The 27,366-nt window shown below is 41.8% G+C and overlaps 1 protein-coding gene and 1 long non-coding RNA gene across 8 annotated transcripts in view; one reads left to right on the top strand and one right to left on the bottom strand.

The window, feature by feature from the left end:
- Positions 1–8,505: 8,505 nt before the first annotated feature.
- On the bottom strand, positions 8,506–13,781 carry LOC140458564 (uncharacterized). Its single transcript, XR_011953558.1, has 2 exons — positions 13,344–13,781; positions 8,506–9,183 (listed from the first exon to the last, which is right to left on the bottom strand). It is a non-coding gene; the product is annotated as an uncharacterized lncRNA (long non-coding RNA).
- A 144-nt stretch (positions 13,782–13,925) lies between these two features.
- cep162 (centrosomal protein 162) overlaps positions 13,926–27,366 on the top strand; it is a 122,136-nt gene continuing 108,695 nt past the window's right edge. For 5 of the 7 annotated variants that reach the window (XM_072553333.1, XM_072553314.1, XM_072553332.1 and 2 more), the window contains exons 1-4: positions 14,170–14,270; positions 21,515–21,615; positions 24,834–24,972; positions 26,132–26,266. In XM_072553333.1, the coding sequence (XP_072409434.1) occupies positions 21,556–21,615; positions 24,834–24,972; positions 26,132–26,266 (334 nt within the window). In that variant the 5' untranslated portion in view covers positions 14,170–14,270; positions 21,515–21,555. Of the gene's footprint in view, positions 14,038–14,169; positions 14,271–21,514; positions 21,616–24,833; positions 24,973–26,131; positions 26,267–27,366 lie in introns of those variants that run through there. The other 2 variants (XM_072553295.1, XM_072553324.1) reach the window with 2 other exon arrangements.

The raw sequence follows: 27,366 nt of genomic DNA, 5'->3' as shown, positions 1-27,366 counted from the left end.
ATCTGCAGCTATGTCCGTCTTTATTTGAGAAGCATGCCCTCACCGGTTTAGCTTCAGTCCTTGGTACAATACCTTCTGAGAATGTTTTAGTAGCTGTAATGTGTATTTGCTCTTATGTTGTGCTTGATATCTCACAAGAGAAAGTCATGTCTCTTAGATGTCGTATAACTCTGAGTAATATTTAATAAACTGACTTACTTTACATCAAGTTGATCCTATCTTCTACCTATCTTTCTCTATACAGTATCAATGGCCTAGACTAATATCAACCAGAAAGATCAGTGATGACAAATCTACGCAGGATATCTCGGACCATATCCAACATTATAAGGTGATGACAGCAGTGAGGACTGGTTATTATAAAAATAAGCACAATCAGTTGAATTTAAAACATCATTTTGATATGGAATTTATTGTTTCTATTTTTAGATCAAATCACCACAAATAAATAAAAGTGATGCCTCCAAAGAAACAATAAACCTGTACCCTGGGCAATCAAATGATTCTTTTGCAAGATATCTTAAACTTAGGAATATGCATGAAGCACATAATGATACTAATTTGGAAGTATTACATCCCTTGCTTTTAATAGAACATTTCAATTGTTTAGACTTACTTTCATATCATGATTAAAATGAGTTAGGGCTGAATAAGGAATAGGCGACAAGAAGTGCACAGGAAGAGAGAAACATTGGAGTGCATGTCCACAGATCTCCAAGGTAGCATTTCCTTGGGAGATTGTGCAAACTCCACACAGACATTCTCCTCGTGTCTGCGTGGGTTTCCTCCGGGTACTCCGGTTTCCTCCCACAATCCAACGATGTGCTGGTCAAGTGAATTGGCCATGCTAAATTGCCCATAGTGTTAGGTATGTTAGTCAGAGGGAAATGGGTCTTTTGTAGGTAAGACGTTTAAAGATACATGCAGGATAATGTCCTGTATTGGACAGGGCTTAGTAAGATGACTAGGAAATTACATATTTAAAAATTATTTCACAATAAATGAGCAGCAGTAACCCATCATTTATTGTCTATCCCTAATTACCCTTGAGGTGACAGTAGCCTTACCAGTACCATGTTGTAATTACATACAGAATGCTGTTAGGAAGGGTATACCATGTATTTGCTGAAAATGTGTTGCTGGAAAAGCGCAGCAGGTCAGGCAGCATCCAAGGAGCAGGAGAATCGACGTTTCGGGCATAAGCCCTTCTTCAAGGGTTCATGCCCGATACGTTGATTCTCCTGCTCCTTGGATGCTGCCTGACCTGCTGCGCATTTCCAGCAACACATTTTCAGCTCTGACCTCTAGCATCTGCAGTCCTCACTTCCTCCTATACCATGTATTTGACCCAGTAACAGTGAAGGAATGACAATATAGCTCTAAGTCAAGGTGGCTGATGGTTGGAAGGGGAATTTGCAGACAATGGTGCATCTAATGCCATTGTACTTTAGGATGGTAGAGGTCAGAGGAGTGGGAAGAGCTTTCAAGAGTCTTATTGAGTTGTAGCTCACACACACTGCTGTATTGTACATCAATGATGGAAGAATTAATGTTTAAAGTGTTAGATAGGTTGCTGATCAAGCAGATGCTTTGTCTGGATAATAGCCTAGCTTCTTGAATGTTGATTGAGATTCTCTCATCCGGGCAAGAATACTCCAGCCCTCTTCTGATCTGTGCCTTGTGGATGATGTACAGACATTGAGCAGTGACCAGGCAAATTAATTGTTTCACACATTCCAGCCTCTTACCTTCTCTTGGTATAATAGGTTGCTAGTCAATGATGATCCCCAGGAGATTAATGGTGAGATTCAATGACAGTAATGCAGGAAGATGATTGCCCTGGATGGGAGATACAGAATCAGGGAAACATTCTCTTAAAACAAGAGAATTTAGGCCAGATATGAGGAGGGATTTCTTCACTTAGACCTAGTTGATTGAAGGAGTTGGTTGATAGGTGAAATTGCCTACTTTTGCTCCTATTTTTTGTGAATTCCATGGAGGTATGGTCAGTTTCTGATTATCTGGAGATGTTCACTACATGAAACATGTACGGTATGAATACAACTTGCCAATCAATAGACCAATCTTGAAAATGGCAAAAGTGAGGACTGCAGATGCTGGAGATTAGAGTCAAGAGTGTGGTGCTGGAAAGGCACAGCAGGTCAGGCAGCATCTGAGGAGCAGGAAAATCGACATTTCGGGCAAAAGCCCTTCATCAGGAAAATCCTGCTCCTCAGATGCTGCCTGACCTGCTGTGCTTTTCCAATCTTGAATATGGTCCAGATTCTGCTGCATACTGATTCATTACCTGAGGAGCTGTGAGTGGAAGTGAACACTCTGCAATCATTCGTGAACATACCACTCTGATCTAATGAAGAAGGAAAGGCCGGGGGATCTAAGATGGTGGCGATTTGAGAAGATCACACTGCAGAGCTTCGCATCGCAGCAGGTCCTTTAATCCACCCAACCCAGGTCATCAGGATTTCTTGGGGCGTTGGAAAGATTGTGGAGCTCGAAGAAACATTTAAAAATTGACTTACCTGTATTTTCAGCTGTCCAGAAATGCCTAAAAAGGGAGGAGGAGCATCTGATTCCGGGCCTGCAGCAGCCTCGGAGCCGATTACTCTCCAGGACCTGGTGAACCAGCTCTCAAAATCTCGCGAGATGCTGGGGAAACAGGTTGAAGAGAAGCTGGCTCCGTGGGCGGCACGGTGGCAGAGTGGTTAGCACTGCTGCCTCACAGCACCAGAGACCTGGGTTCAATTCCCGCCTCAGGCGACTAACTGTATGGAGTTTGCACGTCCTCCCCGTGTCTGCATGGGTTTCCTCCGGGTGCTCCGGTTTCCTCCCACAGTCCAAAGATGTGCAGGTGAGGTGAATTGGCCATGCTAAATTTCCCATAGTGTTAGGTAAGGGGTGAATGTAGGGGTATGGGTGGGTTGCGCTTCGGTGGGCCGGTGTGGACTTGTTAGGCCGAAGGGCCTGTTTCCACACTGTAAGTAATCTAATCTAATCAGTCTCTCTCATGCTGCAGAAGCATGAGCAGCAGCTGGGAGATCTGGAGAAGAGGACAAATGAGGTGGAGCACAGGATCACAGTGGCGGAAGCTGATGCAAGTTCATTCAAGGAAGAGATTCAAGCCCTGAAGACACAGATTCGTAATTTGTGTGACGAAGTGGATGATCTTGAAAACAGGGGCAGGAGAAAAAACATTTGGATCATCAGTCTGCCTGAGGGTAAGGAGGGTGAGTGGCCTGCGGAATTTGTTGAAGATTGGCTTCCAAAATTCCTTGACTTGGTGACTGGCATGAGAGGATTGAAGATAGAGAGGGTTCACCAGGTCGCAGCACGGAGGTCGGGTCTGGGTCAACACTCTCTTCCTTTCCTGGTGCGGTTCCATCATTACCGGGATAAGGAGAGAGTCATTGAGGCTTCCAGACTCCAGGGGAAGGATCCAAAGGCCCTAATTTACGAGGGGTCTAAGATCATGTTTTTCAGGACTTTTTAGTGGCGGTGATCCAGAAACAAAAATTGTATGATGGTGTCAAGAGAAGATTGAAGGAGCTTGGGATTCAGTACTCCCTGAGATATCTGGCAGTGCTTCGGATCACCTTAGATGGATCCATGCATCTCTTTGACAAATCGGAGAAGGCAAGAGACTTTGTGGACAAACAAACCTAATTTAAACAATTGTAGTATTCTGTAAAAGAAATGGAGGAAATCCAGTTGGAGTTTTGTTTTTCCCCTTTATTTTTCCTCTATTGATAATAATTTAGTTCAAACTATGTCTGACGGTGGTTAAGATGTACATTTTAAATTTCTAAGTTAGGGAATACCAAAGGATGGGTGGGGTATTTATTCCTTTTTTTTATAAAATATTTTTTTTTATTCATATTGATATTCTATGAGGTGTTTATTCTTTTTAGCTTGTGCTTGCGATGTGGCTCTAGCTGGGAGAAGTGAAGGTGGTTGAGATGGTTAGATGCCTATTTATGGGCAGTTCGGGATGGGTAGTTGCCCCCTCCTGGCAGGGGGTGAGTTCCTCTACTCAGCACTATTGGCACTTTATATGTTGGTTTGTTTTCTGTTTTTTGTTGTTTTTTATTTTTAATAATTTTGTATGTTTGTTAAATGTAGTGGTTTTAGTTTTATGTAGTTTTTATATTTGGTGGACCATGCGACACTAAGGCTCAGCAATTTGTGGTTCGGGTTCCTCCTCTCTGGAATTTAAATGTAATTGCAGATTATGGCTAATGATTTGATTAAATGGTGTACCTGGAATATCAAGAGAAGTCACTCACCAATTAAGGGGAAGAAGGTACTCTTGAGTCTGAGAAAGGAGAAGGTGGATATTGCTTTGTTACAGGAGACACATTTGGATTACAAGGAGCATCTGAAATTACAGCAGAATGGCTTTGACCGAGTTTATTTTTCATCATTTAATACCAGAAGTAGGGGAGTGGCTATATTGGTTAGGAAAAATCTCTCATTTAAATTGTTGGAATGTGTTAAGGACACACACAGGTTTGTAATTCTTAAAGCCTTGATAAATGGGGAAGAATGTGGCATTTTAAATGTTTATTGTCCCCCAGCTCATCCTCTTAAATTCTTGGTAGATGCTTTTTCTAAACTGATAAGTCTCAAGTCTCGGCACATCATTATATGGGGAGATTTTAACTGCCTCATGGACCCCACAGTAGACAGGTTGCCTAAAGGTCCCACGATACCCTCTGCACAAACTAAACAGTTATTGGGTCTGTGTGGGGAATTAGGGTTGGTGGACATCTGGAGGTGTCTCCACCCTACAGGTAGGGATTTCACATTTTTCTCCAATCCACATAGATGTCACATGAGGTTTGATTTTTTTCTGACCCCTGTGGTAACCCTGGATCTGCTGGCATCCTGTACAATTGGTAATATTGCCATCTCTGATCATGCTCCAGTGTACCTCATGGTTAAGATTAAGGATGTTACAGTGGATTCAAGGTACTGGCGAATGGACCCCTTTATTCTGATGGACAGCAAGTTTGTGGAGTGTTTCTCTGGGGAATTTCGGGCATTCCTAGATATCAACATAAGCTCAGTTGATAGCTCATCTGTTCTCTGGGAAACTGCCAAAGCTTATGCCAGGGGGTTAGTTATTTCATATTCCACCAGTAGGAAGCGGCAGAAGGGTGAGCAGCAACGCCTCTTTGAAGCATGGTTGAAGGCTGCCTAGAAGGCCTATTTTGACAGACCCTCGTTGGTCAAACTACAGAGGATTACGGCACTGCGGTCTGCACTAAATTCCGTGCTTGTGGAGACGGTAAAGAAGGAGCTGGCTTTTGCAAAGCAAAGGTTATACGAGCATGGTGACAAGCCAGGCAAATACTTAGCATACCTTGCCAGAAAGAGAAGTGCCCCACAAACCATTACAGTGATTAGGGAAGGGTCTGGGAACCTAATATGTGATTCTAAAAAGATTCATGTGGTGTTCCAGAGATTCTACTCTAAGTTACATCAGTCTGATAATTGTGAGGAGAGGCAGGCCAAAATGGAATCCTTTTTTCGAGATCTGAAGCTCCTGGGTGTGACTCCCGAACAACAGTCCTTTCTCAATGCCCCATTATCAGAGCAAGAAGCTGTGAGGCAGCTTCAGAGTGGAAAGGCGCCCGGTCCTGATGGACTTCCCAGTGAATTCTATAAGGAATTTATAAGTATACTGTCAGGCCCGATGCTGAATATGTTAACGATTCATACAGTCATGATTGTCTCCCACCATCTCTGAGAGAGGCCAATATTTCACTTATCCTTAAAAAAGGGAAGGATCCGGAAGACTTCATACCGGCCCATCTCGCTCTAAAATGTGGACGTTAAGATCCTGTCTAAGGATCTTGTATTAAGGCTGGAGACTGTGTTACCCTCTATTATAAAAGAAGATCAGACGGGCTTCATAAAGGGTCGCAGATCCTCCAATAACGTTAGGAGGCTGCTTAACGTAATTCAAGCATGCCAACAGCAGTCAATACAGGGATTGGTGATTTCTTTAGATGCAGAGAAGGCATTTGACTGAGTTAAGTGACTGTACCTTTTGTATACTCTAGACCAGTTTGGTTTGGGCGAAGTTTTCATCAGATGGGTAAAGGTTCTCTACAATGTACCTCTCACTGCGGTCATTACCAACGGGGTATGATCAAGCAGTTTTAATATTTCTAGGGGCAGCCGGCAGGGCTGTCCCCTTTCACCATTACTTTTTACGTTGCTGATTGAACTGTTGGCAGAGGCCATTTGTGGGGATCTCAATATATCAGCTCCAGAAGTGGGGTCAAAATTACATAAGATCTCGCTGTATGCAGATGATGTTCTAATTTTCTTGACAAATCCAGCAGTCTCAGTGCCTTGCCTGATACAATGCATTCACGCGTTTGGCGCTTTTTCAGGGTATAAGATTAATTTTGCTAAATCACAGGCTATGCCTATGGGTGATCTTATGAAAGAGTTGGCTCTTGAGAGTGACTATAGATTCCCATTTAGGTGGTCACAGGGGGGGTTTTGTGTATTTGGGCATATTCATTACTCCAGTTCTGGATTGGCTATTCAAAGCCAATTTTACTTAATTATTTGAAAAAATTAAACAAGATCTCCAAAGATGGGAGGCACTTCCAGTCTCGTAGTTGGGTCGGATAGAGCTTATTAAGATGAATATTCTCCCTCATTTGCTATACCCTATACGGATGCTCCCCCTGATTTTCAATAAACAAACACTCAGGAGACTGAACAGTTGGTTCAGCTCCTTTATCTGGCACCGTAAACGGCCCCTCATTAAATTAGCCAAACTGCAGTTGCCTCTCAGAATGGGGAGAGTAGACCTTCTGGACATTAAAAATTACCAAGTAAGCTCGCTTTTGACCTATGTGAGTGATTGGTTTGTGGGGACCCTCTTTCAATATGGCTAGATATCGAAGTCTCCCAGGCAAGGTGCCCCCTTACCAGTTTGCTGTTTTTGGACAAGGTGAGGACAGTTAGGGAATATTGCCATACCCCAATAGTCATCAATACTGTTAAAGCATGGAGGGCAATTCGGCAGAGGGAAGGTAATATTGGCAAAACATCTTTGTTTACACCTTTGATGGGTATGCCGGATTTTCAACCAGGTATGATAGATTCAGGATTTAAACGTTGGGCAGCTAGGGGTATATCTTGCATGGGTGATTTATTTGAGGGAGATGTAATGATGTCCTTCGATCAGTTAGTACGGAAGTACGAGTTAGCTAATAGAGACCTCTTTCGTTTTTTTCAAGTTAGGGATTTTATTCAAAAAAAGACCACACTTTTGACTGATCCCTACAAATCTGACATAGAAAGAGGGGTACTGAGTGCTAAGAGTACACTCTCTGCCAGTACTCTGTATCACCAAATGGGGGGTGGCACCTCAGGTGAGTCTGATTGATTCTGCAAGATGTGGGAAAGAGAGCTGCGTGTTAAAGTTTCTTCAGAGGCATGGGAGGATATTTGGGAGAATGCAAGAAAGATATCAATTTGAAATAGGACCCATGCTTTACAGTTGAAGATTCTCCACAGGGTCCACTTAGCCCCAGACCATTTGTCAAAATTTAAACCAGGGGTATCTTCAGCATGTCCCAAGTGCAAGGTCTGTACGGATACTCTTACCCATTGTTTTTGGTCTTGTGACAGGCTTCAAACAAATTGGAGCACTGTGGTGGGTGCAATGGAGAGGATTTTAGGTGTAGGGGTGGAGAAGGACCCTATTTCTCTCCTTTTGGGCCTACCCATTGTATTTCCTGCAGACTTTCAATATTCTTACGTTCTGTGCAAGGAAGAATATCTTGCTAGGTTAGATATCAGTAAACCTCCCAGGCCTGTCGGGTTGGCAGAAGATTGTTATGGAGCATATTGTCCTGGATTTTCTCACAAATATGGTACACCACAAAACTGAGAATTTTTACAAGACATGGCAACCCTTTTTGAAATACCTGGACACAGATTTATCTGCCACACTAACAAGGACTTTTATATAGCCGTAACGATTGTGTTTCATGAGTCCAATATCCAGGGAGGAGGAACTGTGAATGTATGAGTGTTTTGTTTGGCTGGGCTGAGTTATTACTATTTATTTGTTTGTTGTTAGGTATTTGTATAGGAGGGTGGGTTGGGGAATTTTTTTTATTTGGGTTTAGTTTTGTACTATTTTTGTACTGTTTTGAATTGCATTGTTTTGTATTTGTTGTAATATTTAAAAATCAATTTTTTCTTAATAAAAATATATTATTGAAGCAGTTGGAAATTGTTAGGCCTAACATGCTACCGTGAGGTACTTTAAGACATTTATGGTTCAGTGGTAGTGTCCCTATCTTTGAGCCAGGAGACATGGGTTCAAGTCCCACTGACTCCAGAGGTGTGGACAAACAACTCTGAACAGGTCGTTCATAAAGTACCTACATTGAGGAATTTACTGCTGTTGTGGTAGTGACCATACCGCTGGAGCAGAGACCTGGGCACAGAATATTAGGCTGAAAATATATAGTTTATTCCTGATGAAGGGCTTTTGCCCGAAACGTCGATTTTGAAGCTACTTGGATGCTGCCTGAACTGCTGTGCTCTTCCAGCACCACTAATCCAGAATCTGGTTTCCAGCATCTGCAGTCATTGTTTTTACCTTGAAAATATATAGCCCAAAGAACTCCTACAGTGATATCCTGGGGCAAATAATTGGCTCCATCATTTCCAACAATGGTCCTGGAATCACATATAGGCCAATCCAGATAAGGATGTCAAAATTGTTTCCCTAAAGGGCGTTGGTGAACCAAATAATCTGTTACAGCAATCTGATCGGTCACCATTGCTGGGGAGGTGTCAGTGTTTTGTTATTATCGTCAGAGTATTAATCCAGAGGCACAAGTGTCTGGGGACCTGTGTTCAAATCCCACCATGGCAGATGGTGGAATTTGATTTCAATAAAACTTTAAGCTTAAGAGTCTTAAGATGACCATGAAACTATTGTTGATCACTGGAAGAAAACTCATCTAGTTTATATGTTCATTAGGGAAGGAAATTGTCATCGTTACTTGGAGTGACTCCACTCTCTGAACTAAAGATAAACTGAAAGTGAAGTTCCCTCGACACCGTTCCCATCAAACATTCCCGGGACAGGGACAGCATGGAGTTCAATGCAGAGTAAAGCTCCTGTATCAAAATCAAACACAAATTAACAGTCAAACAAAAACATATAGAATGAAACAGAAACTTACTAAATTGAAGGAACATTGTTTGGGGTGATGATGCACTCTAGCCCCTGCGGTGCCCACCAGCCTCGAGTACCATGTGCTGCCTCGCCATGGACACCTCAGTGTGGACATAACCGTGAAAGAGGGACAGACAGTCAGGATCGATGAGTCCCTGCACGGCCCATACCAGGACCTGTTGACCACCCTTGGCAAGGTCCAGGTGCAGACCCACGAGAAGACCCTGCAACCTGTCTGACCCTCCCCGCACTGGAGCGTGGACTGAAGCACAAAGTTTAAGGAGTGGTTCCTTCAAAAAGCTAAAAGGGGGTTGCAAAGGGAAACATTCTACATAGATGTGAAATACCATCTCTTCCTAGCCTGGCACCCAGTGAATTTACTTCGCCTACAATTGCACGGGGCTGCCATGTGCAGTACTCTCCACCCCATCATTAATGGAAAAGGGGAGTACCCTTTGAAGAGGGCCCTTCAATGGGGATCTCTGTCATCAGAGGGCAAAATGGGAAGTTGAGGTGTCTCCAAGCAGCAGAGGAAGATGGGGAAGTGAACAGTGTACAACAGCAGCCTGTATAAGAAATGACTATGTTTGAAAGGGCACAGGAAGCATCTCGAAATGGCTCAGATTGTGGAACACCTCATGGGGCTGATTTCAAGCTCTGGATGAACAGGGGTCAGTTGTTTGAAAGCTATCCTCTGGGCAATAAATGTTGGCCTTGCCAGTTATGCCCACATCCTATGAATTAATATAATATAAAACTGAAACTCACTTTTATTCCATATATGTGACTGAAATTTAAATACCATCAGCTTCCACGCTGCGATTTAAACTGGTGTTTCCAGAAAATTAAACAAAAACAAAAAAAAACTGAAGATGCTGAACATCAGAAACAAAAATAGAAGTAGCTGAGAAAACTCAGCAGGTCTGGCAGCATCTATGGAGAGAAAGCAAAATTCATGTTTCAGATCAAATGACCCTTCTACAGAACAGATTGTAGCTACATGGACTGAAGATGGGGGAGGGGAAGAGTAACAATAAGTGGAGATGAAACCCAGAGAGGACAACAGTTGGACAGTCAAAGGAATGGGTAAAGGTTAGCCTGGGAGAATCAATAGCTGCTCGTGGTGACTGTTAGTGTCTGACAATGTGTTGTTTGTAGTAACAGCCCATGTGATGACTAGGCCTGGTGTGTGGGGGTTGGGATAAGGACATGGGAGAAGGTATTCAGGTCTTAAAATGATCAAACTCGATATTCAGTCCCAAAGGCTGCAGGGTTCCCAAGTGGAAAATGAGAGGCTGTTCCTTTAGCTTGCACTAAGCTTCGCTGGAACACTGCAGCAAGCCTGAGAGAGACATGTTGGCCAGGAGGTGTGTTGAGGTGTAGGCAACAGGAAGCTCAGACCCTTCATTGCAGACTGAACATGGGTGTACTGCAAAGCAGGGTGACCCATCTCCTGCACTACATATATCACTTTTTTTCCTTCCCGTAATAGTGATAGAGTCTCCCTGGTCCTCACTTAACACCCTATCAGCATTCGAAGGATCATGAGTTGCCATATTCAACACCTCCAGCGAGATGCCGTCACCAGAAATCTGATTTCTTCCCATCCCTTGTCAGCCTTCCGCAGGGACCATTCCCTCCAGGACACCCTGGTCCAGCCCTGCTCCACTCGCATCATCTCCCCACACTCCCCCAGGGAAGTGGATAAATCCCCAGGACCTGATCAGGTGTACCCTAGAACTCTGCAGGAATCTAGGGAAGTGATTGCTGGGCCTCTTACTGAGATATTTGTATCATCGATGGTCACAGGTGAGGTGCCAAAAGACTGGAAGTTGGCTCATGTGATGCCACTGTCTAAGAAAGATGGTAAGTACAAGCCAGGGAACTATAGACCAGTGAGCCTGATATCGGTGGTGGGCAAGTTGTTGGAGGGAATCCTGAGGGACAGGATGTTCATGTGTTTGGAAAGTCAAGGACTGATTAGGGGTAGTCAATATGACTTTGTGCGTGGGAAATCATGTCTCACAAACTTGATCGAGTTTTTTGAAGAAGTAACAAAGAGGATTGATGAGGGCAGAACAGTAGACGTGATCTATATGAACTTCAGTAAGGCATTCGAGAAGGTTCCCTATGGGAGACCTGTTTAGCAAGATTAGATCTCATGGAATACAGGGGAGAACTAGTGAGCTCTGGGAAGATTTGTAGCTCAGGGTGAGGTTCTGGCTGTAGGTTTGCTCGCTGAGCTGGAAGGTTCATGTTCAGACGTTTCGTCATCATACTCAGTAACATCTTCAGTGACCTCTGGATGAAGCATTGCTGATGATTCCTGCTTTCTATTTATATGTTTGGGTTTCTTTGGATTGGTGATGTCATTTCCTGTTCTTTTTCTCAGGGGGTGGTAAATCAGGTCCAAGTCAATGTGTTTACTAATAGAGTTCCAGTTGGAATTCCATGCTTCTAGGAATTCTCGTGCATGTCTCTGTTTGGCTTATCCTAGGATGGATGTGTTGTCCTAGTCGAAGTAGTGTCCTTCCTCATCTGTATGTAAGGATATTAGGGAGAACTAGCCATTTGGATACAGAACTGGCTCAAAAGGTAGAAGACAGAGGGTGATGGTGGAGGGCTGTCTTTCAGACTAGAGGCCAGTGACCAGTGGACTGCGACAAGGGTCGGTTCTGGGTCCACTATCTTTCATCATTTATATAATTGATTTGATTCCCTACAGTATGAAAATAGGCCCTTTGGCCCAACAGGTCCTCACTGACACAGAACCACTCCCCAGCTTATAATTACTCCGACTAATGGACCTATCACGATGGGCAATTTGGCATGCCCAATTCACCTAATCTGCACATGTTTAGACTGTGAGAGGAAACCAGAGCACCCAGAGGAAATAAACACAGATATGGGAGAATGTGCAAACTTCACACAGACAGTTGCCCATGGCGGGAATCGAACCCGGGTCCTTGGTGCTGTGAGGCAGCAGCGCTAACCACTGAGCCACCGTGCTGCCTCTGGATGTGTGCATAAGAGGTATAGTTAGTAAGTTTGCTGATGACACTAAAATTGGAGTTGTAGTGGACAGCGAAGAAGGTTATCTCAGATTACAATGGGATCTTGACCACAAGGGCCAACGGGTCGAGAAGTGGCAGATGGAGTTTCCGTGCTGTACATCTCTATGACAATTTCCCGTGCAATCACAGAAGGTGTAACTCCTGCCCATTTGCTTCCTCTCTCCACACCAGCCAAGATTCCAAACACACATTCCAGTTGAAGCAGTGATTTGCCTGCACTTGACTCAACCTAGGTTTACTGCATTTGGTGCTCACACATGGCCTGCTCTACAATGGGGAGACGAAACACTGACTAGGCGACTGCTTTGCAGAACACCTATATCTTCAAAAATCCTGATGCCTACCACTTCAACACACCACCATCTTCCCTGGCCGACATCTCTGTCTCAGACTTGCTGCAGTGCTCCTGCAAAGCCCAATGAAAGAATAGCATTACATCTTCTACTTGTGGACTCTGCAGCCTTTGGGACACAACAAGTGCGTTAAATAATTTTGTGGCCTGAATACTCTTACCCCATTCTTACCCCAACCCTGACATACCAGGCCTTGTCACACAATGGCTGTTACCACACAAAACCTACTAGTGCTCCACATTAGCGGCTATGAATACTCCAAGGCTGACCTTTACCCATTTCTTTTTTCTGTCCAACTGTTCTCTCTCTGGGCTTCATCTCCACCTATCATTTACTACTCTCCTGTCCCTCATTCCATCTTCAGTATATAGACCAACCTTTTCCTAGCTGCAATCAATTCTGAAGAACAGTTACTGGACGTGAAACATCAACTCTGCTTTCTCTCTACGGATGCTGCCAGACCAGAGTTTTCCCTGCTACTTCTGTTTGTCTCCAGAACACTAGTCTATGTCTCTAGATTACTATTGTAGTAATACTACCACAAAATGTAATTCTCCAGCACAAATCTGGTGTACCATCAATTTCTATAATTATATAACTTTACCTACATAACATTATTTCCTTCACCTTTTAAAATGCATCTGTCTTCTCCTTAGACGCATTTACACAACTCACCTCAATGTGGGAGTGAACTACCTGATATGTTGATGATCTTCCACTTCGCTTTCTACCCACTCGTGTGAATACATTGATTTAAAAAGCTTCCAGTAGACCACTCAGCCTTCTGAATTGAAGAGAACACAAAGCCCAGCCTGTCTTTGTCACTGAGTCAAACAGAGGAATCTAAATCAAAACATAGATTGCTGAAGAAACATAGATTGCTGGAGAGAAAACAGAGTTGACGTTTCAAATTGGACACTTCTTCAGAACTTCCTGATGGAGGGCTCTGGCCTGAAAGGTGGATTTCTCCTGCTCCTCGGACGCTGCCTGACCTGCTGTACTTTTTCCAGCACCACACTCTCGGCTCTGATCTCCAGTATCTGCAGTCCTCACTGTCTCCTAACTCTTCAGAACTGGCGGTTCTGGCTGCCAGACCTGCTGAGTTTCTCCAGCACTTCCTGTTCTGTTCTATCCATCCCGGTTGGGTACAACTTCACAGCTCCGTCATCGTTCTCGCCATTTCTCCACACTGCACCCTCTTCAGTGACTCTACAGGAACTGCGCACACAGAGTGCAAACGTGATCCAACCCAGCGAGGTGCGTTGCGACTTTTCGCAAAAACGGTTGTTATGTGACAAGGGTTTACCTTCGGTCCGGAGCGGGCAGGGACGACGGGCTGAATGGCCTCCCGCACTGACGGCGGTTTAAGGTATGACATCACAAAGCAGCACCCCAGTGTTATTGTGACGTTGCCGGGTTCGCGGGTGAAAGAGCGTTTCGATTTGAATCGGCGGCGAGAGCCATAGCTTCCGCCGAGAGAGGTTTGACTCCTGTCGGTTCCCGTACACTCTCCCCCAACGCTCGTGGCGTCCTGTTGCCTTGCAACGCTAACGGACTTCCAACGGCTGCAGGCTTCGACTTTCAGGCCGCGTTGTCGGGAGGGTAAACCTTCAAGAATCCTCATTCGTACTATCCGATTTAGATTGTAAACTCTTGAGACTTTTCGTTTTGCTTTTGTTTTAACCCGGGGGGGGGTGGGTGGGTCCCCGCCGAGGGCTCCCTCCGGAATTGAACTGAACGGCAAATGAACAACCAAAGGCGCCGCAAACGTGAGAAACTCAGTCGGTCTGGCAGCCTCCGTGGAGAGAGAAAGAGAGACACTGAGAGAAAACAGAGTAAACGTTTTCGAGTCTAGCGACCAGTTCTGCAGAAAGAGCGGGAGAAGCAGGGACCTCGGAAGCGTTAACTCTGTATTTCTCTGTCCACAGACGCAGCCAGACCTGCCGAGTTTCTCCAGCAATGTCTCCGGAATCGAAAAAAGGTTCCGCCCTGTTTTCGCGTCGATTGGTGCAAAATGTCCGGCTTATGCGCGACTCTGGGTGCCGATTGGCTGATAGAGCTGTCAGTCAAACAGACGTATTCGCTCCTGACGTCATGGCGGCGTGTCAGCCAATCCGTGCCCATGTCTCTCCACTCTGCAGTCACCCTGCCTCTATTCCTGATGAAGGGCTTTTGCCCGAAACGTCGACTTTCCTGTTCCAGATGCCGCTTGACCTGCTGTGCTTTTCCAGCACCACTCTAATCTAGATTATGATTTCCAGCATCTGCAGTCCTTGTTTTTATCTAATCTGTGACAACGTGTTCCTGGGGCAATTAGGGGGATCTTATGGGAGCATCTCATTGTGTAGTTGGTGCATCAAACAGCAAAATCCTTCACTTGGGGGTCAAACCCCGGCAGAAGTTGCAGGTGGGGTTCTTGCAAGGTGGTCAACCTGTCCTGCTCAAGTGGTCGATTTTAACAAATTTTTCGATGGCGGGGAGGTGGCTCAAACCTCAGGGTGACTATCTGTGTAGAGTTTACACATCCCCCCCGCCCCCAGTCTGTGTGGGCTTCCACAATTGAAAGATGTGCAGATTAGGTCAATTGGCTATGCTAAATTAGTGTCCAGGGATGTGCAGGCTGGGTGGATGAGTGGAGGGTTACAAAGATAGAGTAGAGGGGGTTGTGTCTAGGTAGGATGCGCTTCAGAAGGTCACTGTGGACTTGATGGGCCGAAACTCGAGGGATTCTACGAGAGGGGGAATTTTGGAGTCTTTACTACTCACCTCACACAAAAGAAGGTGAGATCGAAGTAGTTAGGATTTTGGAAGAGTCTTTCAGGTTTGAAAGATCAGTGAATGCAGGCTTGGAAATAACAATGGCTGAGGTTGCGAAATCTGAAGTCAGTGTGCTATTGGACAGGGAGCCACTAGGAATTGGCCAGGATTGTATTTAGGGACTAAGTGGATCTGGAGGAACTCAGGCAGGCAGTGAAGAGGTTACTTGATCGTCGATTAGTGATGTAGCGTGATGCCAACAGCAAATCCATATCAGCCGAGGTCGCAGTGAAAATATCACTGCCTCACCCTTGCCCATCACGAGAGTTGTAGTGACCTTCAAGTTAAACCACTGCCATTCAATACTCTGTCTCTATTAAGAGAGCAACCCTGTCATCCTGAGACTACGGTGACTTGAGTCATAGAGATCTACAGTACAAAAAACACCCATCACATTCATGCCAGTCGAAAACAAATCATCTAACTATTCTAATCATGTTTACCAGCACTTGGGATTTATCAGCATTTATTTCTTCAGCATTTTTTTCCCACTATTTCCTTCAATATCTCCTTCTTGTTTATTTGCTTTCATGTCATTTCTGGGAACTTAATTGTGTCTTCTTATAGAGTTATACAGCATTGAAACAGCACTTTGGCCCAAATCATCCATGTCGACCAGATTTCCTAAACAGAACTAGTCCTATTTACCTGCATTTGGCCCATTAATTCCTAGACCCATGTCACCATTTGAAGTGAAAAATAACAATTTTTTTTTCAAGTCTAGCAGAGAATATTAACTAACAGCTACCTACAACTCCTTTCTCTAACCTATCTTTTACTTTCCCTTCTACAATACTGGTCCGATAAAACCCCTGATTAAAATTTACCGAAAGTTCAAATTTCAAAACCAGCGAACTATCGAATCTTCTCTGTATCTTCCTCAGTAGATTTGCTCTCCAGGTCGGCGTCAAAGTTTTTTTCTCTGTGCAAACTCCTTCTCTTAGACAGGTGCCTCTCAGAGAGTTCTCACTAGCAGTCTCCTTTTGTTGGTCTTTTGGCAGTTCTCCATGCTGCTCTGACTAACTGTTGCAAAATGTCTGATTTTATTCCTCAAAGCATCAAATTGTTTCATTGATGTTAATGTTGTCAAGATACTAATTTCAGACTTGATTGAGTATAGTATCTTGGGGCATAATTTAAACTGGTCGAATTTGAATTTGTTTTGTCTCGTAGTAACCCAGATACTGCTAGCTGCTGGATCAAATGTAACATGTACTCTGTGTGCTTGCTAAGTCCTTCAAATCTCTTAAAGGAACAGTACACCTCTACACCTGCATAACACTATCCATCTGCCTATCCAAATGTAATTGTACCAGCCTCTATTAATTCATTTTGCCAACTTGTTCCTTGTACGCACCACCCTTTGTGTAAAGATGTTGCCCCACAGGTCCCTTTTAAATCTTCCCTTTTTTACGTTAAACCTTTGTCCCCTCTAGTTTTGTACTCCCCTACTCTGGGGAAAACACCTTGGCAATTCTCCTCTATACCCCTCATGATTTTATAAGCCTCGACAAGATCACCCCTCAGCCTCCTATACTCCAGGTAAAAAAATCCCAGCATTTCCTTATAACGCATGCCTTTGAGTCTTGGTAACATCCTTCTAAATCTCTTTTGCATCCTTTCCAATTTAATAACACCCTACAGCAGGGCAACCAAAATTAGACCAATGGCCTGACTATTGACTTGTACAACCTTAATATGATGTCCCAACTCTTGTACTTAATGCTTTGACTGATGAAGACAAGTGTAGCAAATGCCTTCTTCACACCCTTTCTACCTGTTACATCATCTTCAAAGAATTAGGTACCCACATCCCTTGGTCAGTCTGTTTGACAACACTCCCTAGGGCCCTACCATCAACTGGGTATATCCTTCCCTGGTTTGGCTTACCAAAACACAATACCTCGCACTTATCTGAATTAAGCTCCATGTGCCATTTCTTGGCCCACTGGCCCAGTTGATCAAGATCTCATTATACTTTTGGATAACCTCCTTCACTGTCCACTATACCAGCAATATTGGTGTCATCTGCAAATCATGCCTCCTACATTCTCATCCAAATTATTTATGTAAATGACAAACAGTGGACCCAGCGTCGATCCTTGCAGCATACCACTGAACTCCAGTCTAAAGTCAACACTTCTGCTTCATTATCCAGCTAAATGAGACTGTCATCTTGGTTTCATTGTTACTTGCCTGATCATAGCCAGATTTACAACAATCCTCAACCATCGCCGTTTTGCCTCTTACCTTACAGCCCATTTTGTATCCAATTGGCTAGCTCTCCTTGGATCACATGTGACCTAGCCTTTCTTCTCTAAAGACAGGAAGAAAAATAGTTGTTAATTGCTTTTCTATTGCCTGTTCTCCATTATCAATATTCTTGTTTCAGACCGTAAAGGGCCTACAGTTACCTTCACTACTCATTCTTTTTCATTTTACGTTCTTGTAGAAGCTCTTATCGTCCACTTTTAAGTTCCTTGTGAATATGATCTCATACTCTATTTTTCCCCTTTAAATTAACCTCGTGCTTCTCCTTTCCTGAATTAAACTGCTCCCAGTCATCAGGCTTGCAACTTTTTATATACTGCCTCTTTGGATCTAATGCTGGCCTGTTTGGGCCACTTTTCTTATTTTGGCTGAAATAAAATACACTGAATCCAAGATTGGATGTTAGATTAGCAGTTTCTTAAAATAAACAGTGGACAGGACTCAAACATGATGGAGAGGTACAGCTGAGTATTGCGAGCATCCATTGACTGTATATTTGTGGGTAATGTTAGACTGGGCCCACGAGTAAATCTGGCTATGATCAGGCAAGTAACAATGAAACCAAGTCTCATTTAGCTGGATAATGAAGCAAAGGTGTTGACTTAGAACACTAGTTATTTCCATTCACACTGCAGAGAGATTACATACAGGGAGAAAAAAAAAATCACAGTCACAGAGAATTATGTGAAAAACTGAGCGATGAAACCACGAGAAAATAAAGGGAGGCTAGACCTGTGAAGGCAGTTAACTAAAGCATCCTACCTTTCGATTTCTTTGTTTGAGGCAGTTGACATTTCCTGAGGACACAGCAGCATTTACACTGTCAACTGGAATGACGATCAGTTGAGTGGATAGTGGATTTGTCATCAATGGAATTTGGAGGTGTTTTCTTTGACAAGATATAGAGTCATAGAGATGTACAGCATGGAAACAGACTCTTCGGTCCAACCCGTCCATGCCGACTAGATATCCCAACCCAATCTAGTCCCACCTGCCAGCACCCGGCCCATATCCCTCCAAATGCCTCTTAAATGTTCCAATTGTACCAGCATCCACCACATCCTCTGGCAGCTCATTCCATACACGTATCACCCCCTGCGTGAAAAAGTTGCCCCTTAGATCTCTTTTATATCTTTCCCCTCACCCTAAACCTATGCCCTCTAGTTCTGGACATACCAACCCCAGGGAAAAGACTTTGTCTATTTATCCTATCCATGCCCCTCATAATTTTGTAAGCCTCTTATAAGGTCACCCCTCAGCCTCCGAAGCTCCAGGGAAACAACTCCAGCCTGTTCAACCTCTCCCTATAGCTCAAATCCTCCAACCCTAGCAACAGCCTTGTAAATCTTTTCTGAACCCTTTCATGTTTCACAACATCTTTCGGATAGGAAGGAGACCAGAATTGCACGCAATTCCAATTCCAATAGTGGCCTAACCAATGTCCTGTACAGCCGCAACATGACCTCCCAACTCCAGTACTCAATACTCTGACCAGTAAAGGAAAGCATACCAAACGCTGCCTTCCCTATCCTATCTACCTGCGACTCCATTTTCAAGGAGCTATGAACCTGCACTCCAAGGTCTCTTTGTTCAGCAATACTCCCTAGGACCTTACCATTAAGTGTATAAGTCCTACTAAGATTTGCTTTCCCAAAATGCAGCACCTCGCATTTATCTGAATTAAACTCCATCTGCCACTTCTCAGCCCATTGGCCCATCTGGTCCAGATTCTGAGGTAACCCTCTTCGCTGTCCACTTTACCCCTAATTTTGGTGTCATCTGCAAACTTACTAACTGTATCTCTTATGCTCGCATCCAAATCATTTATGTAAATGACCAAAAGTAGAGGGCCCAGCACCGATCCTTGTGGCACTCCACTAGTCTCAGGCCTCCAGTCTGAAAAACAACCCTCCACCACCACCCTCTGTCTTCTACCTTTGAGCCATTTCTGTATCTAAATGGCTAGTTCTCCCTGTATTCCAAGAGATCTAACCTTGCTAATGAGTCTCCCATTGGGAACCTTGTTGAATGCCTTATTGAAGTCCACATAGATCACATCTACTGCTGTGCCCTCATCAACCTTCTTTGTTACTTCTTCAAAAAATTCAATCAAGTTTGTGAGACATGATTTCCCACGCACAAAGCTATGTTGACTATCCTGAATCAGTACTTGCCTTTTCAAATACATGTACATCCTGTCCCTCAGGATTCCCTCCAACAACTTGCCCACCACCGAGGTCAGGCTCACGGATCTATAGTTCCCTGGCTTGTCTTTACCACCCTTCTTAAACAGTGGCACCACGTTTGCCAACCTCCAGTCTTCCGGCATCTCACCTGTGACTATCGATGATACAAATATCTCAGCAAGAGGCCTAGCAATCACTTCCCTTGTTTCCCATAGTGTTCTCGGGTACACCTCATCAGGTACTGGGGAATTATCCACCTTTAACCGTTTCAAGACATGCAGCACTTCCTCCTCTGTAATCTGGACATTTTGCAAGATGTCACCATCTCCCTACAGTCTATATCTTCCATATCCTTTTCCACAGTAAATATTGATGCAAAATATTCATTTAGTATCTCCCCCATTTTCTGTGGCTCCACACAAAGACCGCCTTGCTGATCTTTGAGGGGCCCTATTCTCTCCCTAGTTTCCCTTTTGTCCTTAATATATTTGTAAAACCCCTTTAGATTCTTCTTAATTCTATTTGCCAAAACTATCTCATGTCCCCTTTTTGCCCTCCTGATTTCCATCTTAAGTATATTCCTACTTTCTTTATATTCTTCTAAGGATTCACTCGATCTATCCTGTCTATACTTGACATATGCTTCCTTCTTTTTCTTAACCAAACCCTCAATTTCTTTAGTCATCCAGCATTCCCTATACCTACCAGCCTTCCCTTTCACCCTGACAGGAATATACTTTCTCTGGATTCTTGTTATCTCATTTCTGAAGGCTTCCCATTTTCCAGCCGTCCCTTTACCTGTGAACATCTGCCTCCAATCAGCTTTTGAAAGTTCTTGCCTAATAGTGTCAAAATTGGCCTTTCTCCAATTTAGAACTTCAACTTTTAGATCTGGTATATCCTTTTCCATCAGTATTTTAAAACTAATAGAATTATGGTCGCGGGCCCAAATTTCCCAAGAGTTGGTCAAGTTTTGCACCTTCTCTAGTAGGTACATCCACATACTGAATTAGAAAATTGTCTTGTATGCACTTAAGAAATTCCTCTCCATCTAAACCTTTAACACTATGGCAGTCCCAGTCGATGTTTGGTTCAAAGACAGCATGGCATAAGAAGAAGTTTTATTGTCGGAGGTGAGTCTGAAGGACAGGTGTTAGTTGTCTCATTGGGTAGTATGTAGAAGGCAACTGAATGTAAAAGAATTTCACAAGCCCTTTACATTTGGAGCTGACACTTTTAGTCAGCAAATAAGGGGGAAGGGACATAGTCAGGAGAGGATCTTTTTGCTGTCTGTTCTGATGCTATCTTGGTGTATTGATGATTCTAAAATGAGATGGTGTCTGGTGGGATCCAACTGGATCTGAGATTAGTGACTAAGCTATTTGCATGCTGGCTTCACTGAAATTTGTGCCTGAATGCATTTTAAGCTGAATCCCTTAGGTTGGGCTTGGATGATATATGTGTAGATGATAAGGTCAGTAGTTGGGATCAACCAGTCTGCATTTTCTCAAGCCTTTCTTCAGATGTACTCTTTCTTGGATTGAGATCCTATCCTTTTTTTTTTGATTGTAGAGTCCTTTTCTGAAGAAATTAGTTCCTAACATATTGGTATCATGAGTCATAAACTCAGCAAGGAGGAGATAGAGGAGCAATTCGAGCAGTTCTTGAAAGAGGTATGTTTATTATGTTTTGCTATTGTATCTTGCAAAGACTTATATTTAACAACAATTTACTTGAGGTGATGTTTGGGCTGTATGATCCTTAATTTAAATAGAACAGTAAATTATACGTAAAAACAATTAAATGTTATTCAGTTAATAACATGTAAATCAAACAAATATACCTTCACACTCTTCTACCTTAGAGAGTAATGTGGAATACTGGGAAATTTTGTAGACTGATTAGGGCTTTCAAGTTGTGTAAAGGCATGTACCTTGCCTATCAAGTTATAGATTGTGACTTGAACTTGGGAGCTTCAAGTGGCTATCGACTGAGCCACTGGCCTACAAGTAATATGTTAGAATGTTGTCTAATAGAACCCGAAGATCCGGTGAAATGTTTTCTCTTTCTAATCTATATGGGAAAGTCTAGTCTAAAGTGAGACTATGGACTTTTTGAACCTGTTACTTGTGCATTTAAATTAAAATACTCTGAAATGAGTAAATATGATGTAAGGTATGCACTTCACCATTTATTTTGTTATTTGGATTCTGAACAGGTGGTATGCTTTGTGTATGAAGGAGTTTAATGGTTAAGTTGTTATCATTTCTGGAACCATGTGTCTTTTTAAAACCACGGTAAGAGTGAGAGATTTCCTGGTGTGATAATGGGATATATATTTTGAGTTTTATAAGAAGGAAGAGTATAATACTGAAAAATCCTTTTTAACCTTTCAATTAGAAGAATGAGAAGCTGGTGTTTTTGCTTGGGGGGAGAACATGGCTTAGAAAACTTTAGGTTTCAATTTGCAGAGGTCCTGGTAAAAATTAGCTGTGTGAATTGGTTATCCTGAAGGAAGGCGATAGTTTAGAACTGTTGGGAAATAGATTATCTTAGTATCAGGATTTTAGTTTAAAAGTTCCAGACCAAAATGTATAGTTGGAATACTGAATGGCTTTTTCAGAGCTGAGAAAGTCTAAGCTCAGTTGTATGACTAATCAAGCAAGAAGCTTTCAAACTCTCAAAGCAAAAGAAAGTTCAGTTAAACCAATAGATGCAAACATGAAGCAAACTCTCATGTTTAAGAGCTATAAAATTATAGCTTTGGAATAGATGGTTTGTATTTTACTGTATCTTGAAATCTCTCAATTTTGTGGTTTATTTTATATTATATTTTCTGTTGTATATTAAATTTCTATGTTGTTGTTAAAAACCAAAATCGTATGCTTATGTTTCCGTGAAATACCACCTTGTTAAATAAAAACAAAAGAAAATCTTATTTATTGAGCCAGATTTCAATCTGGGATAATATCAACTGGGATCATAACTGTAGTTGTGTTCACTTGTATAGTATTTTAAACATACACATGCTATGAGTATGATACACTCCTCTGAGCCTCAATTAAAATAAATTTCTTCTCCACAGTTGCACTGATGTGGGCTGTGCAGCTCTAATCTGTACAGAATCAGTTAATTTATGTATAATTCAACTTTTTCAATATTATTATCCCTGCAAAAAAGGACATTGAAAATGTTGAGTCTTGTTAAATGAAGTGCACATGAATTTTTAATGAAATACTAAATGTCATTGCAAGTGAACAACCGATTTAGCTCTGAAAGGTTAATCATCGTGTCACACTTATTTAAGATGAAGGAAGAAAGATGTGATGATGGGATGCCACAAATAGTAACAAAAAGTATTTCAATGCTATTTCTTTGTATTTGATAGATACAGAGATTGTGATCTACTAGAACTTCAAAAACATGACATGGAAAGAAAATTAAGCAAAATTAAATTTAGCTAGGGCTTTTACAACCTTTGACTGTCCCAATATATTCCATTGCTAACGAATACTTTTATAGTGATGGCATTATTGTAACTTAGGGAAACACTGTCTTTACTTTAAATTTAATTAAAAATATAAAATGCCTGCAGAGAACATAGTGGTCCATAGTGTAAAAATGTGTTTTATAATACATATATGGAATATCATGGAAAGGAACAGTTCTGAGATGGAGTTCCAAGATAGAATCTGAATTATAAAACTGATGTAGAAGTGTATAAAGTTAGTTTACAGAGTCATCCCTTTTCACACCAGTGTGGTGGCAGTGGTGGTTATGTTTCTTGTGAGTGAATTTCCTAATTTCCCTCCTCAGTTCTCATATCCCTTAAATCAAATATGCATTCTATTTTTGAATGTTATAATATTTTCTATCCCAATCAGGCTAGATGTGATCTTGAGGCTGCCTTCTGTAAAGAGGTTTGTTAGATTCTCTGTTCTCAATTGTTGCCAGGATTTTGTGATCAGCAACTTCAAGGAAAACTGCTGACCTAGATCAAGCAATCTCTAATGTGGGTTTCACTTTTTTTATAAAGTTAATTTGAGTCTAGCACCAAATTGGGGATCTTCCAACTAAGTGTGATAGTAACAATTAGTATAATTTATCAGTGGCATTAAGGTTTTATCTCACCCAGTTAACTAGAAAGTCAAATTCTTTGCTAATCCATCACTGGTAAGAAATTTTACAGGCATAAAAACAAAGAATGGAACATGATATTGGAAGCTGAAGTATTATGAACTGTCTTAAAAAAAATATAGTAAACAATGGAACTCTTACTAAAATAGAGAAAAACAACAAAGTTAAAATAAGTTTCCAAGGCTAAAAAAAATGATCTGCAGAACCTAGACCTTATTAACTACAAAAAACTCTAGTAACACATCTCTAACAAGGGGAGGAGTTTATAAACTGTGCTAGAAGTTCAGCCACCTCTCATTGGCATGAAAGTGGGTGGAGCTAGAATTTACCCTGCAGCATGCTTTGCCTTATTACAAATAATTTTAATCAGATTTTGAATTAGATTCTAAGCAAGTTTCAAGAACTTTTTTTCACACATTTGAAATTCCTTCCAGAAGGTGGTATTTGAGGAAATTCCAGAAGTCTTGTTTCAGATTGGAAATATTGTTTTGCCTGAAGATTTTGTAGATTAAAACCAATTATTGGATTTTTATCAAACCTTGAGCAATCTTTATATTTCTGTTGAAAAGCTGTTGACTTTAAATATTGCTCTTGGAAGAAATGATCATATTGTTAAGGTTATAATTACCTGTATGATATATAGCATTATTCCACTATATTGATTGGAAAAAAAAACTAATAATTTTTCATTGAACTATCATGTTCTTTCATCCCATATTATTTTGTTGTTCTGATAGCTATGCACATATTACAGTCTGTTTCAGATGAGTCAGTTGATTTGGAGAATTCACCAAAATTTAATGTTCTGAGTTCACTGGGAAAGCATACAAGGAAAGAAATCAAAAAAGATGCTAATCCATGGTGGATTAATGATAATGATTCTGATGAAGAACGTAAGTAGCTGTTTTGTCCTTGTGCAGTCACAGCATGGCGTCTGTTTCATGAATGCTTGCCACCAGAGGGTAGCAAAGCATTGCAATATGGAAGACCTTAAGTGCTTTACTCTAACATCTAAAATGCATCAATCTTTCTTCATTCCAGATTTTACATTAAATGGCACATGCTTTAAATCCAAGGTCTAAGCATTATAGATTATTCAAAGCAGAGCTCAAATTCGCATATGGTTTAAAAGTACAAAGTTAAAAAATCACACAACACCAGGTTATAGTCCAACAGGTTTAATTGGAAGCACACCAGTGTTCGGAGCGAAAGCTAGTGTGCTTCCAGTTAAACCTGTTGGACTATAACTTGGTGTTGTGTGATTTTTAACTTTGTAAACCCCAGTCCAACACTGGCATCTCCAAATCATGGCTTAAAAGTAGTTTGTTAAGTAGTTTATTAAGAAACAAAAGTTTAAATATAATGCATTGACTGATAGGAAATGTATCCAATCCATTACAGTTGGGAATGTTTTATTGGTTCTAAAGAATGAATAGATTAATGAAGCCAATATTTGTAGCTGGGAGCGGCAGTCTCATAGCTGTTCAGTTCTCAAAATAGCAAGATGTGAGGAAGTTAATCCTGCTGTCTCCTCCAGCAGAAGGACACAGCTGCCTGATGAGGAATGTCTTCGTCTCTCTGATAATCCATTGATTTAGCTTGTTTCTAGAGGGGTTGGTAGTTTACTGTCGTTATTCTGTTGTTCAAATCAATCTGGCTAAAGACCAAAATACAAATGGCCAAGGTATACCCTCCTTCTGGTCCGTCACTTTGGTTGAGCTCATATTTTAATTTGTTGCATTTGTTAATTCCCAAAAGGCACTGTATTCCCTTAACTATATCAGCACCTGGACAGCATCTATCTTTTTGGCTACTATCTTTGTTTTACCTCACCTATGGACTTATTGTGTATTTTCCCAAAGAAAAGAGGAGCTGTCTGCTAGGTAGTGCCTTATTATATCCCTGCCAAAATTATTCCAGAAAGTATCATTTCTTACAATGTGTTTAAACTTAAATTGTAACTTTCCCTTCTATTTTCCTGTTGTTTGGCTTTAATTTAATCTTCTCTGCTTTTCTTATGTTTTTGCACGTCTCTTATCATCTTCATCCAAGAACCCCCACTGAGGAGATTTTCTAAACTGAAAAGACAGCCAGCAGTCATTGATGCTGGCGTTAAAGCAATGGTGAAAGAAATTGGTGATGTGTGTGTTGGAAATGCACTGTGTCAAAGTCCAGCTTCCCAGGAGGGTATTCATTTTTTCCTCATATAAGTATATTGTAAAGTAGATAAGCACCATGCTTTCATCATGCTAACTAAATTATACTTCTCCATTAGGCTTTTAACAATGCATACAAATTACAGTTTATTATCAAAGTGAGAATAATAGATGTTGCATTTATGGAACATCATTTCATACCTTCGGGATGCCCCAAAGCTTTTTGAAGCCAATAGATTACTAAGGGATAATAAAATTTATTTAAACAGCTTTAATATTTTCTAATGCCTAGGGAGCCAAGTAAATACTGCCGGGCCCTCACATTGCTATCATTCCATGTTCCCTGTAGGCTGTGAGAGAGTAGCTTGGGTAGTCATGCATACTTTATTAAACAATGAAAATTATCCTCTTGCTGTATAACTATCTGCAGTCTTAAGATCTGTTTTCAAATAGTATGAACCAGAAACACAGTATGTGGAAAATCTGTAGTATAAACATGGATCTTGCCACATAAGGCCATAAGTTATAGGAGTGGAAACTGGCTATACAGCATATTCAGCCTGCTAGTCAATTCAATGAAATCATTGCTGATCTGATAATCCTAAACTCCACATTCCCACTCTTTCCCCATAACCCTTGATTCCCTTACTGATTAAAAATCTGTCTATCTTAGCCTTGAATATACTTAATGCCCCAGCCTCAGGAGCCCTTGGAGTAAAGAATTCCACAACCCTCTGAGAAAAGAAATTTCTCCTCATCTCTGTTTTAAATGGGTAACCACTCATTCTGAGATTCTGCCCTCTGATCCTAGACTGTTCCATAAGGGATGTGATAGCCCAGTAGGGTTATGTCTAGACCCAGGATGAGGAGACCAAGATAATATTTCAGGAGACCTGAGTTTGAATTCCACCATAGCAGATAATGGAATTTGAATTAACTTAAAATCTGGAGTTACAAATCTAATGATTACTATGAAACAGTTGTTATTCATCAGCAAAATCTGGTTCACAAATGTCCTTTTTAGGGAATGAAATCTGCCAGACCTTACCTGGTCTGGTCTACATGTGACTGTAGCATTGTGGTTGACTCTGAACTGCCCTCTGGGCAATAGGGATGGGTGATCATTGATGC

Source organism: Chiloscyllium punctatum, chromosome 3 (assembly GCF_047496795.1).
Source record: "Chiloscyllium punctatum isolate Juve2018m chromosome 3, sChiPun1.3, whole genome shotgun sequence".
In the NCBI taxonomy this organism is placed as follows: domain Eukaryota; kingdom Metazoa; phylum Chordata; class Chondrichthyes; order Orectolobiformes; family Hemiscylliidae; genus Chiloscyllium; species Chiloscyllium punctatum.
The sequence above is the reverse complement of the archived record's forward strand: the minus strand, read 5'-3'. Positions and strand labels throughout refer to the sequence as shown.